Source organism: Cotesia typhae, unplaced genomic scaffold (genome assembly GCF_013202065.1).
Source record: "Cotesia typhae breed Kobodo isofemale line unplaced genomic scaffold, CoteBio_Ctyphae contig_36, whole genome shotgun sequence".
Lineage (NCBI taxonomy): Eukaryota > Metazoa > Arthropoda > Insecta > Hymenoptera > Braconidae > Cotesia > Cotesia typhae.
In genome coordinates this window covers 1,592,376-1,609,007 of record NW_027423744.1, presented here as the reverse complement: position 1 = coordinate 1,609,007, position 16,632 = coordinate 1,592,376, and the positions used below count along the sequence as shown (strand labels likewise).

At 30.3% G+C, this 16,632-nt stretch overlaps 3 protein-coding genes across 3 annotated transcripts; 1 reads left to right on the top strand and 2 right to left on the bottom strand.

Moving 5' to 3' along the window:
- Positions 1-188: 188 nt before the first annotated feature.
- On the top strand, positions 189-10,165 carry LOC141526812 (serine/threonine-protein kinase ATR). Its single transcript, XM_074241920.1, has 4 exons — positions 189-1,357; positions 1,402-1,782; positions 1,845-7,992; positions 9,710-10,165. Exons 1-4 carry the CDS (start codon positions 216-218, stop codon positions 9,908-9,910), a joined length of 7,872 nt encoding a protein of 2,623 aa, XP_074098021.1. The 5' UTR covers positions 189-215; the 3' UTR covers positions 9,911-10,165.
- On the bottom strand, positions 9,952-12,480 carry LOC141526747 (odorant receptor 49b-like). The gene is given in 8 exon segments (XM_074241831.1): positions 9,952-10,086; positions 10,156-10,317; positions 11,032-11,142; positions 11,204-11,303; positions 11,373-11,774; positions 11,868-12,035; positions 12,099-12,189; positions 12,192-12,480. Coding segments are annotated over 8 exon segments (1,182 nt in total). The 5' UTR covers positions 12,286-12,480; the 3' UTR covers positions 9,952-10,032.
- Positions 12,481-12,832: 352 nt separating this feature from the next.
- On the bottom strand, positions 12,833-15,666 carry Bap55 (Brahma associated protein 55kD). The gene is made up of 4 exons (XM_074241830.1): positions 15,531-15,666; positions 14,481-15,442; positions 14,198-14,395; positions 12,833-13,176 (listed from the first exon to the last, which is right to left on the bottom strand). The coding sequence occupies exons 2-4, from the start codon at positions 15,420-15,422 to the stop codon at positions 12,961-12,963; spliced, it is 1,356 nt and encodes a 451-aa protein (XP_074097931.1). The 5' UTR covers positions 15,423-15,442; positions 15,531-15,666; the 3' UTR covers positions 12,833-12,960.
- Between the last annotated feature and the right edge of the window lie 966 nt (positions 15,667-16,632).

Genomic DNA, 16,632 nt, shown 5'->3' with positions numbered 1-16,632 from the left:
CGCGATTTTCATAACTGTTTACATCATTTTATAACCTCAAAAGTGATTTTTTCAAGCAGTGACAAGTCGTAGTGTCATTTGGAATTTATTTGTAAATATAAAAAAATCACCAACAAAAGGTACGATAATAATTTCTATTATTTTTATTAATTGTATTTAAACCAATAAAAATATTAATTTTTTTTTAGAATGATACACACTTAAACAATAATAAAATGGAAAGAATGGAAGTTGAAGGCTCTCCATCAGGTTCATCACCTGAAAATCAGCACACAACACATATTGAAACGTACTGGCGTGCTATCAATACTCCAGTTCATTCAATATTCAAGTATGTCGAAGAATCCGGGACAGAAGATAGTTTGTTAAAATTTTTGGAGTCTCTGATAATCAGCAGTGACACACCGATGAATATCTTGATACCTCCAATTCTGAGGACCACGACAAGTAGAGATAATAATAATCCTAATAATATTGATGAACAAATAGAATTAAATCACAAAAATTATAATTTATTTACCATTTGGATATTCGGTATGCTATTTTATACCTCCAGTGTTCCAAAGTTCAGCAAGAAAATGATTGACAGTGGTGAAAATGTCCAAATAAAATTTTTAAAGCCACTGTATTGGCTTTATTATCGAGGATTTAATTTGATTTATTCACGGTACATCCAAGTACTTGATTATTTATTACCTCACATCGACGACAGTAATGAGTCTGATGGAGACGATAAAAATTTTAACTTGACTGTCAGTAAGTTTAAAGTTGAAAGCAGTATTTCAGCAGAACTGGATCTTACAATACCACCAATGGTAATTAATTCACGTGATAGAGTGCTTCCTATAATGATTTCAGTCTTGAAAATTTTTGTTAATTCGGAAATTTTCGATGACTATACTGACCACAAAAAAACACTTTGGTTCCGTACAATCAAAATTTTAAAAAAATTAGATCCTGAAGCTAAAATTCTCGCTCTTGAATTAATGTCTAAGATAATTGAATTTACAGATTGCGACCAGCAAATTAAATTATTTTTAATTTATATTCAAGAAATATTTGAATCAGCCCACGACTGGCAGTCGTCTACCTGGAACAAACAATCTATTGATAAACTTAATCAAGTATTAGCCAAAATAATTGACAAGATAACTATCAATAAAAAGGAAATGTTAAATCTCTGTTTGAATATTTTATCCAGCTGTGAAGACCAACAATTATTACTGATAGCATGCAAAAAAATCGTCAATTATCTTGAGGAATATCCTACGTCTTTAGAAAAAATCGATTTCCAGACGAAATTCACCAACGATTATTGGTTGCATTCAAACAATTTGATAATGATGAAATTTTTCGTGTGATTGCTCACATGATTTTTACTGACATGTCTATATTTATAAGTTGTACAAGTAAGAATAACAACAGTAAAATATTCTTGGTTGCTAAGTCAAGTTTAATATGGCGACAATTGTTGGAATTTGTCAACAATCAGCAAGAAGAATCTTTCGATTATGTTAAATATATTTCTAGGCTATTTAAAATTGCACGTTTATTGTCGGATTGGCTGCGAGAAAATACTGATTTACATGGAAAATTTTTTCCAGATTACCAGCAATTGTGTCAGATACTTGCATGTCATTTAGAAACAGCAGCTGAAGGTGCAAATATCAACGCAGTCCAGATGATTTATCATTGTTTTATGGATATAATGTCATTCGTCGAGCCAAGTGGTACGATTTCATCGGCACTATTTCACATTCTACTGGTTCCCTTATCAACTGGGTCGTCAACAAAGCAGAACGATGAAGAACTGCCGTTTAAAAATAGCAATTTAGTCATTGAAGTATCAAAAATGTAAATATTGGAACTAAAATAGCTTGCATCAATACGATATGCCAATTCTATCACGGTAATCAAAATAATCATTTGCATTATTTGAGTCCGCTTATTACCGCAACTGGAGCTTCAAGTTCAAATGATCAAACTGATCAATTGGCAATTACTGTTATTTTAAATTCAGTATCCCTTATTTCAAATGGCATTCGTTTTTCTCATGTAAATATGCACATTTTGAAACCAGTCTACGTAGGAAGACATCGTATTTTGTTGGAAACACTTGCCAAAGTAATTGGACCAATCGTTTGCTTATTATCAGGTAAAGCTAAAATAATTAAAAATAAATTTAATTTATCAAAAAGGAAAGTACACTGCGATATTTGTGATGATAAAAATTATTACTACAATATAAATAATTTAATTAAAAAAGAAGATGAGATCTTTTTACGCATGTACCTAAATTTATTGAAATACGACAATGTGATACGTAAAAATATCGCTGATAATTTGGTAAAATTGTCTAATCATACACGTATATTTAATACTAATGAAGTTTCTAAATTTTGGATACCCTGGATAAGCGACACAGATAAAAATGTCCGTGAAAAATTAGCTTTATCAATAGAAGTGATTGTTAAAAATAGACTTGCTGCTAATTTGCCAAATTATCAAAATACGTGTCAAGACGATTGGCCAGAAGATCTAAGAACGTTTATTGAATTAATTGTTAACCAGTTGGCTTTGACACTTGATGCGGTTCTTGATGAAAAATTGAATGAGAGTATTCATGAGACTTTGTTGATCACTACAAAGTATTTTGCACGTATACCAATTTACTTTATTGAAAAACGATTGTATTTAATTTTTATAATCAGTATTATTCATCCAAGTTCACAGTACATTGGGACATCAACGGCGAGTGTTTGTTACAAAGAGACCGCAGGTTATTACAATGTAACGCCAAAAGAAATTTTTTCAAGACACAGAACAGAAATGCTGCGTGTGATTGTGCGGCTTATAGCAAGAAATTATTATGTAAAGTCGCATAATTTATCATTGACATTGAATCGTTTATCAAATTGTTTTGGATTTATTGGCTCACGTGAGATATTTAGAAAAAACGGCAGTCTTATAATGTCTATGTTGATACCACTGGTTGTTAAAGTACAACCACGTATCAATAATATATTACAAGAAATAACATTTCTCATGAGCTCCAATGAAAGCGATATATACTGTGAATATTTCAGCCATATATTTCCTTACATATATTTAAATGAAGACTTGGATACTGTTAATAAATGTTTGAAATTGATTGTTGAAAAAACACAAAAAACACTACATAAACTTATTAACAATCATTTTTTTGAAATATTTCGTGAGTTATTGTTACATTTTCATGACAAACAGAGTAAAGTTATTTATTGTTTGGATGCAATAACACAGTACGGTGGTGAAGAACAAACCAGTATGAGATTTGACGATAAAGACAATGTTGCGAGATATTTAAACGAACGTCTTCTGGCTATTTTAGTATTTTTTGACGGAAATTTAAATCCAGAAAAGTCGGATTTGTATATACAATGTAGTGCGCTCGGATCATTGGGTGCATTAATTCAATTTATGGGCGTTAATTACATAAATCAATTGAAACATAAAATACTGGCAATACTACGAGCTGCATTACGGAATTTTTCAAAGCATCCAGATTTACGAAAATTAGCGTGTCACGCTTGGGATGCATTTATCCATAATATTGCGCTAAATGAACTTGGACCACTTTTGCCGACAATATGTATATCTCTAGTTCCATTACTTGAAGTCTATCCGGAACAAATTAATAAATTGCTAGAATACATTCTTATAACCAATTATACAGCAGTATCAAAAGACATTCATGAATTATTTTTTTTCAATGATCTTCCAAATATTAAGACTGAAATTTTGAACACAATAAAACCTAAAATAAGAAGAATTTCTCGTGATTTTGTAATAAATTTACAGATTTGGCAACGACGAATTCTCCACGAAACTGATGAAGTAAGACTGAAGGCGTTGATACACTTGAAGAATTTTCTCCAGCAACACCGTGCTGAATTGAACGACATGATTCTGAATCACGATGCAAAGAATCATGTTCATCCGGCAATTATCAGTTTGCTGGACGCACTATTAGCTGGATGTCGGCAGCAAGATGCGGCTACAGAAATTAATCAGCAGTTTTTACGACAGGAAATACGTCACTGGTCTGGTGAGTGTCTGGGTGAATTGGGTGCAATTGAGCCTAATCTACTGCCAAGAAGAATAATATCACGTGGCGACAGTAAATTTATGCCTGAAATTAATGCAGAATTTGCTTGTGCTCTTCTTAATGAATTGGTACGTGCATTTAATGAACAAAATACTACAAGAAATGTTGACTGTTTTTCATTGGCAATTCAAGAAATTTTAAAAATATGGGAGATTAAGCCGAAAGGCGGTGCCAACAGTGCATTATGGGCATCATTTCCGCCATTAACACGGCAAATAATATTTCCAATGCTCACTTCACATTACACTGTGTTGTCTTCAACAGACACTAATAATATCAACTATCCGATTTATGGTACTGAAGCAGCGCAAACATTTGAATTGTGGGTTTGCAATTGGGTTTGTCGTATGATATCTTCATTAAAAAGCGACATAAATAATGATGATGAAAACTATGAAAAAATCAGATCAATGTTAAATGCCTGTTGGCCGGCATTTAAGCGTGATATTGAAACTACAATCTTTTGTATACCGCAGCTAGTTACATTGACGGTGATCCATGGCAATGAAAATGAGTGTGATGGATTGGTACGTGAAATATCGTCCGTAATTAGCGTAACAGGTGATCCACTGGACAGTGATGAATGCAAACGACAAAAACTTCGTCCAACAAAAAATTTATTTGATGACATTAAGTATTTAAATTCAAACATAAATAACAATAATGACCATGCGTGTGAATCAAATGAACCACAGCGTATTTCATCAAATGAAACAAGGCGTATACGTTGCTCCCAGGTTATTTTTTCAACGTTAGATCATCTGAGACGTTGGCTACAGGAAAACCGACGAATGCGTAAAGAGACACGGAAATATAAAGCTGTGGAAGAATTTATCAATCGGTTAGACAATTTACAGTTAGCTGAAGGGTGCTATGAATCTCGCGAGTATCATCGCGCTTTAATGTACCTTGAACGGCACATGGCTGTTAATAAAGACAACGGATTATCGTGGACTCATGAGATGAATTTACTAGCAAAAATTTATACACAGCTTGAAGAACCTGATGGTGTATTTGGTATTCTAGCTTCTCACGAGCATTCACCGACAATCGAACAACTAGTTTTAGCCCACGAAGTAGGAGGAAAAATGCAAGACGCTGCTACTTGTTACGAACGGCTTGCTCAGCGTCATAACTCAGCGCCCAAGTATATCAAGGGAATAATTAAGTGCTACTTAAGTTTAGAGCAACCGTTTACAGCTATCAATATCACCAGTGGTATCCTCAATAGCAAACCAGAACTCGAACCGCATCTTACTGATTCAGAACCATTTTGGCGGCTTGCGCATTTTGTTTATCTCAATGATGACAGTGACAATAATACGATAAATCGAAGAAACAATGACTTAGATTGCAGTGATGACGGAAAAGCTTACATTAATCGAACGCTGATGGTAGATTTGCAGCAAGCGAGACAGCCGAATTTGTCAGCGCTGAAACAACGGCTTATTTCAATGATTGGTTTTGCTTCTTCACATCAAGACGCTTATCAGCAGAGTTACTCGCACATTATGAAACTTCACGTGATAAATGAATTTGAAAAAGCCATGCAGCTTATGATCAAGGATATTAACAGCTTGCCAACTATTTTCGACGAGTGGGAAAAACGTAGCAGTCTAGTTCGTGCATCGCGTGGTGTTGAATTTGTGATGGGAATGCGACGAGCTGCTTTGAATTTAGCACTTACACTCAACAGCAATGAAGAATCTGCTATCAATCAAAGTAAATTGATGAAAAAATTAAATGAAGGCACTAAATCGACTTTGAAAGAAGAAATCGGTAAGATTTGGCTAAAAAGCGCTAAAATAGCTCGAAAATCTGGACTCTATCAACAAGCTTATATGTATATTTTATCAGCAAGCGATTATTGTCCACTGCAAGAATTACACATCGAAAAAGCGCAGTTATATTGGCAAAAAGATTGTCAAGAAGATGCATTCAATACACTGAATCGATCATTTAAACAGTGTTACAAACCGACTGAAGTTTATAGACAATCAGTTGTTAAAGCGTCAATTTCTGATAGAGAGGCTCGTGAAAGAAAAAATTTAGCCAAGGCTAAATTACTATTCGCACAGTACAATGATCAAACAGTTAATGTAAGTACTCAAATAAATCGGTTTTATTATCAAGAAGCAGTTGATGTTTGGAAGTTCTGGGAAAAAAGTTATTTAGCTAGAGCTCAGTATCATGACTCATTACTGGAAAGAATGACCGAAGATGAACGTTTAACCCGTCTTGGACTTGTTTGTCATCAACTTACAATAAATAGTTACGGTAAAGCACTATCATTGGGTTATAAGTATATTCATCAAGCCATGCCCCGAATGTTGACTATTTGGATGAATTTTGCGTCTCGCATTAATGGTAATCCTAAAGCGACACAGGACCAAATTACTGAACTGAAAAAAATTAATGAAACAATAAATAAATACGCTGAAGTTTATCCTAAATTTGTATGGCTTACGGCATTGAGTCAACTCATATCACGTATTTGCCATCCAGAAGTTGCAGTACGAACGGTTATAAACAAAATTTTGGCTGATTTAATTTTAGCTTATCCTCAGTACTGCTTATGGATGATGGCATCTGTAAAAAATTCTTCGTATCCTGCTCGTAAAAAACGATGTGAAGAAATTCTCAGTAATCCAAAACTTGATACAGCAGAATTAAAAAAGTATCTTGCTGATTTTGAACGCCTCTGGAAATGTTTTATGGAAATATCTAATAAAAGTTTTCCTAATAACATGTTTAAAACGACAATTAATAATTTATCTAAAACTTTAGTGTCATTGCTCGCTTCACCAGACTTTGGACCTATATCAATGCCAACAAGTTTATTTTTTCAATTACGTTTACCGTCTTCATCAATTGGGCAATTAAAGCGACCTGTACGGCCAAATAGTGACAGTGAAACGGCTTACAATCCATTTCCGCAGAACAATAATGCCGTTTACATGCAGTCAGTTGAAGAAAATGTTGATATTTTACGTTCATTAGTACGACCACGGAAAATTACACTTATTGGATCTGATGGGAAACGTTATTCATTTATGTGTAAGCCTAAAGATGACTTGAGAAAAGATTTTCGTCTAATGGAATTCAACAGTATCGTTAATAATTATTTACAAAAAGACCCTGAATCGCGGCAAAGAAGACTATATATAAGGATGTACAGCGTTATACCGATCGACGAAAAGTGCGGTCTTATTGAATGGATAAATAACTTAGCTGGATTCCGACCAATAATTCATCAACTGTACAAAGAACGTGGTTACGCGATGTTTACCTCCAAAGAATTGGGGGACATTGCAAATAAATGTAACAGCAAAGAATGGTCGTTAGAAAAAAAACGTGATTTATTCTTGAAGAAATTGTTACCCAAGCATCCACCGATATTTGGTGATTGGTTTCGACTTAATTTTCCTGATGCTTATGGTTGGTATGAAGCGCGCAATGCATACATCAGAACGACGGCTGTGATGTCAATGGTTGGATACACCCTGGGTCTAGGTGACCGACACGGCGAAAATATGCTGTTTGATTCAAAATGCGGTGACTGTGTTCACGTTGATTTCAACTGCTTGTTTAATCGTGGTGAGAGTTTTGATGTTCCCGAGTGTGTGCCTTTTAGGCTGACCCACAATATGGTTGATGCTATGGGACCATTGAAGTATGAAGGACCATTCAGACGATCATGTCAGATAACAATGAGAATCCTCAGACAGCAGACGAGCACATTGATGAGTGTTCTTACTCCATTTGTTTATGATCCGTTGGTTTCTTGGGTTAAAATAACTAATGGGAATCCATCTAGTAAAGAAAGTGAAAGAACTAATGAAGAGGTAATAATTATATAAGGTACCGGCGAGTAATAAGGCCTAGCTAAGGGAGATTTTGAAAAAAATCGAAATTATTGCATTTAATTATTGCAATGTATCATTAATTTTTAAATTAATACATTAGCCATAAAATATAATGGAGTAATGGTAATTTTCACCATAAACAAACACAAAATTTAATTTTTTTAAAAACCTTGCGAATAGGCCTTATTTTACTAAGGTAGGGTAATATGGCCTGCCGGTTATACATACTGGAAATAGATTTAGATTTTATTTAAATTTGATGCCAAGGCAACAAGCCAAATGGTAATTTATAATACATAGTTAAACAATTTCTACATGAAGAAATTAATATCAAAATCATTTCTATAAATACATAGTATAGAGTACATAATAATGCAAAATAATGGATTAAATAATTTACATATAAACACCCGTGTAAAAAAAAATTGTCCTAAAAGAGTCATAAGCTTAGAATCCTAAACATGACACAATTTAGGACATTTTTATGACAAATTTATGACACCAAACCGAAATGAAATTTCTATTTTAGAAAAATATTGTCGCAATTACTCAGAGAAAAAATATTGTAAAAAGTACTTTTATGACAATTTTAGGACACTTTCATGAATTTTAATACACTTTTATGACGACTTTAGGATACTTTTATGACAATTTAAGGACACTTAAATATCATAAAAGTATCCCAAAGTAGTCATAAAAGTGTCCTAATATTGTCATAAAAGTATCCTTAAGTATTCATAAAACTGTCATAGAAGTGTCCTAAAATTATCACAAAAGTGTCTTAAAATTGTCATAAAAGTATCTTAAAGTTGTCATAAAAGTGTACTAAAATTCATAAAGTGTCCTAAAATTGTCATAAAAGTACTTTTACAATATTTTTTCTCTGAATAATTGCGACAATATTTTTCTAAAATAGAAATTTTATAAAAAGGTCCTAAATTGTGTCACGTTTAGGATCCTAAGCTTACGATTCTTTTAGGACAATTTTTTTTACATGGGTAAGAAACAAACAATATAACCAGTCTACATAATAATTTATAATAATTCTCAATAATTCTCAATAATTTTGTGGATTGCACTTATTTTATCCTTCATTTTAATCATCATAATCTAACCTTCATTCTTTAATATATTATTAGACTTAAATTTATTATTTAATATTTGTTTAACGTCGTTCTAATTATCGAGATGTAATAAATAATTAAAAACTTCTTTTTTAAAGACTTGCCAACTACTCGAATTTACTATTTCACGTGGAAGTTCTTCCCAAAGCCTTAGCCCAAAGAAATAGTTATACTAATATACTATACTTGATAAAATTGGTATTAGAGATCAATTATCACTTAAATTAACCAACAATACTTTTTAAGATGTTGATAAAAATTAGAACAATGATTTTAAATTATTAAATATTAAATTATAAAAAATGTTTACCATTTACTCAAATCGTTTTTTTGGAATTCTTCTGCGCTACTTAAGCATATTTAGGATGATGAAATATAGAAGACAAGGAACGTTGTATCGGGACTCTATAAACTTGTAGCGACATTTCTATGCTAGATCTAAGTCTTTAGCAAAAACGGTTATTTTAAATAGCATTTTTATCACTTAGGCCTTATTACCCACGGGTACCTTTAATATAAAATTATTTTTATTATTAATATAATTTAATAATTTAATTTTTTTTATATTTCAGGCATTACAAAATATCCAAGACATCGAATTAAGGCTCAAGGGTTTTGTTAAAGTACGCGGAACAAAAAATAAAGATTATAAAGAAATTGAAACTGCCGCAGTAAGTTTAAGTGTTGAAGGTCAAACTAATCACGTCATTTTGGACGCTACAAATATTGATAATCTTTGTCGAATGTACATAGGATGGAGTCCTTTCATATAATTTTAATTGTCGTCTTTTATTTATTTTTAAATGATTTTTAATTTTTAATTATGCTGATTAACAAAAATATTTTATTCTTGTAAATTGTTGAATATGTTTAAGTTATTTTTATGGTTGTTCAGCTATAGATCTAAACTTCGAAGGAGCATGAAGTATGACAACGATGTGCTCAATATCTGTATACATAATAAACATATTAATTGTTAGTTTTAATATTGTTTGTATTTTAAATATATTTTATATACCATGCAGAAATTTTCTAGACTCATAAATTGAAATTTTCCAGCCGATAAATAACTTGGTCTTTGAGATCTTAACATTATTAGGAATAACTCGGGTTTTATTACTTCAGGAAAGGGATAGTTGTACCAGTTACTTGAGTATACCGCTTTATTTGTTTTCAAACTCTAAAAAATAGATCATTTTTGTCTAAAATTAAATTTAATTTGATAGGTAAATTTTTTACTTTAAGATTTTTTAAAATACACGATAACCATTAAAAAAGAAATTAAAGTAACAAAAAAATGATACATAAATTTTAAAAAATTTGGGAGATTATATGAATGATGATAATTGAAATTTTGTAAGAAATTTACCTAATAATTGAAAATAAAATTTCTAGAGTTAAAAAAATAGGTAAATATTTCCAAGTGGGGTTAATCATTTTCATTTTCATTTTTTTGAATGAAATTTCTATTCAATTCTATTAATATAGTTTTTTTGGGGAAAAAAAAAAAAAAAAAAAAAACAAATAAAAAAATTGATTTTCACAATTTTAACAAATTTTCAAAAAAATTTATAAATTTTTAAGAAATTCTGATACCTATTTGACTTATTTTTTTTAATCGTTCGTTTTTTTATGTACTTAAAAAAAAAATATATATCAAAAAAAGAAAAAATAGAAATTTTATCAAAAACATGAGAGCCAAAATTGTTTCCAACTTTTCAAGGCAAAAAATTATTATATCGAAATCTTTATTTTTTTTTTTCACGACATTTTTTATCATAAATACGCCGTAAAAAAATGTTAATATTTTACCTAGTTTTGACCGAAAATGAAATTGACCCCACTTGTCAATAATTACCAAAAAATAATCGATAAATTAATAATTTTATCTTACATCATTAATTAATTTATCACCAGGCCAACAAAAGATAAGCAATTGAAACAGAGCCATCATTAAGTAGGCTATATATTGAACAAGTTTATCTTTATGATCATATTTTAATGTCTGCAAAAAAGTAATATATAAAATAATAATATTTCTTAAATAAATTAAATAAAATACTCACTGTATTTACTTGAAATCCAACGAGACAAATAATAACACTACTGGCAATAACTTGAAAAAGCATTAAAGGATTAAAAGCATACTCCAAGTGATTAGAGAATCTAAATATTCATTACTACTATATTATGATTAATATTAAACTTAACTTAAATTTACCTTCAATACTTTACCTAATTGCTAATTGATGATGTTTAATAACTTCTATAAAGTCATTAGTTGAGTGATTATTCTCAAAATTTATATGCTTCAATTTAGCGCACAGGACACTGAAATGACCGCAAGAATGAAAAATTGCTGTGGCTATCAAAGTATCCATTGCGAGAATAACCATTGCACACATGGAAGTCGCCACCATTTGAGAAAGATAAACAATTTCAAAAAAAGGAGATTCGTAACAAAATTGTGGATACGCTGCAATGAATGGAAAATTTAAGCTTGCATTTAAAGTTGATAGCAGTTCATCATTTTTTGAAATCGCTTTCAGAATGCGGTGGCGTAATGGTAAAAAATAAAACACTAACAATGCATTTACAATTAAGATAATATAACCAAGAGTAACACGTTTAGCCATCCTGCCGATTAAAATTCATCAGTTAAACAGCATCAAAATATTTTTTCTATGTTTAATTTTAATAACTATTAATGAAAAAAAAAAAAAAAAATACTTGGCATTTTTATCTACATATTGAAAATCATTTGAACTACAATAAGTGACAACGATGTTCCAATAATCTTTGAAGAGAAAATTAATTAATATCGTAGTATCTTGACGGCGGAATGTCATCCAAATGAACGATTTGAGTACAGCAAGAAGAATTGTTGACAGCACCGAACTAAAAATAAAAATCAATTTTAATTTTTCAACTAATAAATTGAACTTGAAGTTTTTAAATTACCTGGTTTCGAGAATAACATCCAAGTCTTGTTGATTTGAAAAAACTCTAAAAATTTCTGGTATTATAATTAACAGTAAACAACTAATACAAAAATATATCTAGACACGTCAACTGGATAAAGTCCAACAAGTTTAAGTATTTTACGATTTATCGTAATATAATTGTCGATGTGTGTTCTGCTAGTCATTTCTTCAACAAATGACCTTCGGAAAAAATGATATTTTTTTCTGAGACTAAAGTTCTTTGTTCAAATCCTCCCCTACTAGTGTGAATAATTTATTTCAGGCAGCTGAAATCAAACGATCAAAGGTAGAAAATAATTCTTCTACAATAATTACTTTAATTGCAGCAACTATTATCTGTTTGAATTATTAAAAAAGATAGCCCGTTCTCACGGTTTTTCTTTGATGTTGATAAAAACCGAGGGGTGATAATAGATGCGGAAGTGTTCACAGGTGATTTAATAATACCCTCGAATACTAGAGAAGATAATAACTGTATTATTACATTACATTCAAGAAAATTATACAATTAAAGTTTTAAAATTCTCTTTTCATATTTACTAATAGCCATAAAAAAATCAATAATACTTCATATAGTTATTTTATATGTAAGTTTATAAATGAAAAATAAGTAGTGTACATTTTTTGTCGTAGCTCTAGTGAACCTCGGCAGTATTGTAGAAAAATGAAAATTGTACCGTAAATTGGTTTTGTCATTACAAAAAAAAATTAATAGTAATATTAATTATAATATTATTAATTTATATATATATATATATATATATATATATATATATATATATATATATATATATATGTATAGATAGAAAAGTATCAGTTAATATAAATATCAAATATGATTACGGACACTTTCGCTCGACTTGACTTTTTCCGCTCTCTTCGTATTCTTGACTTGAAATCCACATCTGTTGGAAGGTACCAATTGACGCGAGTATGGAACCACCTATCCACGCTCCGAATCTTCTTTCAGCACATCCATTAGCACTTATTAATTTTAATCTCATACTTGAAGGTATTCGCATCGACAAATCTCTGTTAAGACGCTCCGGGAAGCCCTTTAATAAATAAAATAAGTGTTAATAACAATAAAAATCTATATTATAAAAAGAATAAGAAAAAATGTTCATGATAGTTATATGATAAAATCGGGTTTTTTAGTGAAATTTAGTGCAAAGATCTTGATGTGAATTTGTGCCTTTTCAAGGTTTCATGTCATTTTCACCGATAGTCAATTTATTATGATAAGTATTTAGGCTGCATTCAAAAATGCTCTATTTCTAGATACATAATTAAGAAATGACCCAGTATCTCGTGGACTATTGATATTTTTAAAGATATAAACTCATCCCGACATTACACTCATCGAGACCTTTCATTTGAATACCCACATCAATTTTTCATATACTTTGTATATTTATGTATGAAAAATATATCAAAATGCATGTGGGTACTCAAATGAAAGCTCTTGATGAGTGTAACAACGGGATGAGCTTATATCTTTAAAAATGTCAATAGTTAAAAAAGTACAGTGCAATTTAACAAAAATCATTATTTAATACAGCAAAATTTTATTTATTTATGGATCACGGCAGTCACATAGTGACTGCAAGGTTGCTAGTACATACTAATAAATCAAAAATATTTTTACTGAGCGCTTAATAATTTAAAAATTAGAATGTACGTGAATGTGAAACTTTTATCTTTCAATTAAGCACTACTTAGAATAGGGATAAATTGATTTTTTAATATTTGAAATATTATCGAATTTTTAATTGAAAAATTGAAGTAAAAATATTTTCATTAATCATTTCAATTTCTTTTGGATGAAATTATAAAAATTTATAAGAAAATTGATTAAATTTAGTTTATTCTTTTTTTTAAATTATAAGTAATTAAAAAAAACATCATTTCTTTAATAATCTATAGAAAATTTACTTATAATTTTTTTTATTGTAAATGTAGAAGTGAATAAAAAAATTCAAGTGGATGAAGATAAAATTTATATTTTTGATGAATGTTAGTACTGACAGGACAGAAAAATATTTTGAAAATTACTGACGTATTTTGTTTACTTACTTGTATAAATGAATTACCACCAGTAACTACAACACTGCCATAAAGTGCTGGTCTGACATCAACATCACACATCCCAACACTCGTCGTTACAATGTGGCCAACACCAAGCATCGTATTACCCACCATTCCACCACGCATTTGTACCATGCTTGGATCAAAAAGTGCCTCAGGTATTCTAAAACGTTCCGAAGAAAAATCCTAATAAAATCAAAATTCAATTAATAAAAAATGACAATTAATTAATTAATTAAGTCGTTATTGAAATAAAATATTTTAGATCTACCTGGTGATAACCAGTGGGAAACTCATACTGAACAGCAGGAATAGTGGATACTATTTTTTCATCATAAGGAGTTTCAGAAATTTGAAGCGAGCTAGCTTGAAAGTCTTGAACTAATTTTTTAACCATGTAATTCTGCCAAGATTTAGTAACTTCAGGTAAACCTTTTTTCTTCACCCAACGGGGTTTCTCATGATCCTTGACGACTTCTTTACTACCTATCATGTAAGCAGGGGATAAATCAATATCATTGTCCTGTAATAGCTGTCGACACTGCATTGTAATATAGTCACCGCCGAGCGGAGATTTAACGATAGCTTGAGTCAGTACAAAACCATCTTGCACTGGTACCGCTGATGTATGCGTAGCACCACTGTCAACAACTATACCAGTAGCACGTCCGTTAGCAAATGCAGCAAGCACAGCATTTTTTACAAGAAAGTACGCCGGTACGTTGTATTTTTCAAACATTATTTCAGTCAATTTTTCACGTTTGCTGCGGATATTCCAGGGTGCCTCTGAAAATAGCACCGGATGGAATTCAGCATCTGATTGAATTATTTTCGAGTAAGTATAGTCTAGCACTTTTTCGAAATGGTCCCAGTCTTCAATCATACCCTCCTTCATGTAACTAACAACCTCCATTCCTGGACGCGGTACATGAAGTATCGTTGTATCGATGTAATATTTTGGCTTAGACTGTGTGATATTATTATCCTGTTTTTTATCATCAACGTCCATCGGCTCAACTTTGTTAGTTCCAGTTGCAATGTTGGTTGTACCTACTGTATTATTACAATTTTCCTCTCCGATACCAACCACCGCTGGTATTTCGGCTTTCGGAGTATCTTCTTGAGCATATCCAACACGCAGTGAATGATGTCCTAAATCAAATACCAGCGCTCCTATTTCATCTCCACCATACAACATACCTCCTGATGACATTTTTATTTATTTAATAACACCTAGAAAAATTTATTTGTTAAACACCGCATAACCTTTAATATGTTTTTTTTTTTCGATTTATTGATAATGTATTTATCAAGTACTTACTTTCGACTAAATATTAAGTATTGTCAATTTTAAATAGCTTTTATTATAAAAATGGTTATTGTTTTATATAATTAATATTTATTTATTAATATTTATATTCATACACAAACAACAAAGCAGTTAGAACGCCAGACTTAACCTCAAAAACAATTTCAAAGTCCGCGCATGCAGGTGAAAGCTGTGCGCGCAGACATACCAGAGTCGGGAGTGGCGGGAATAATATTTTCCTTTTAAATTTAAAATCTACTTGTCAAAAATTTACATTTATAAAGTTAACCAGTTTTTGATTTATAGTTTTTTATTTTTTATTTTTAAATGTGGAATTTTATCTTTATATTTCTTTATGATAATTTATTCTATTTAAAATATTTTTAAAATTGTCAGGTATCTGTAAATTTTAGTAGAATACTTGTATTTATTTTTAATGAAAATTAATTTAGCAAATATTTAATAATTTTAATAATTTTTTTAATAAATAAATTACTGCATTAAAAAAATGAAAAAAAAAATGGACACATAAATTTTAATAAATTAAAAATGCAATTTTTAAAATAATTTTTGGAACAAATTTTTTTGTTAATAAAGATTTTCTTAGCTTGATTTGATGTAAGAATTTTAAACGCTGACATGAATACAAATTTAATCCCATATAATGGAACACGGAAAAAAGAAAACTTGAGAAATTACATTATAAATAGTAATGTGTCCCATCGTATTCAAAACTAGAAAAATTACAGTCGGAAATAACATTTTTCTAAATTCAAACTTTCCCGAATTGAAAAAATTAACTTAAATGAACTTAACTGCTATGCTAAAACAATTGATGTAAGCTCATATAAGTTCATTTTTTCGACTCGGGTTGAATGTTAATTTCCAGAGCTTTCAATGTAAATATTACATTCTACATTGTAATTCGTTAAAAATCATGACATTAAAGTTAGCTGTCACTTGACCAATTTTTAATTTTATTTAACAATTAAATTTATAATAAAAAAATTATTTAAAAAAAAATTGCATTTTTAATTTTTTTAAATTTCTAGATGTCAATTTTTTTTTCTTATTTTTTCCTATAATTTATTTGTTAACAAAAATTCTAAAAATT

Coding starts and splice junctions, on each gene's coding strand:
- LOC141526812 (XM_074241920.1), top strand. CDS start 216: ATGGAAAGAATGGAAGTTGAAGGCTCTCCATCAGGTTCATCACCTGAA. Junction 1,358..1,401: donor ATAATGATGAAATTTTTCGT/GTGATTGCTCAC, acceptor TATATTTATAAG/TTGTACAAGTAAGAATAACA. Junction 7,993..9,709: donor GTGAAAGAACTAATGAAGAG/GTAATAATTATA, acceptor TTTATATTTCAG/GCATTACAAAATATCCAAGA.
- Bap55 (XM_074241830.1), bottom strand. CDS start 15,422: ATGTCATCAGGAGGTATGTTGTATGGTGGAGATGAAATAGGAGCGCTG. Junction 14,396..14,480: donor TTCCCACTGGTTATCACCAG/GTAGATCTAAAA, acceptor TGATTTTATTAG/GATTTTTCTTCGGAACGTTT. Junction 13,177..14,197: donor GTGGTAATTCATTTATACAA/GTAAGTAAACAA, acceptor TATTTATTAAAG/GGCTTCCCGGAGCGTCTTAA.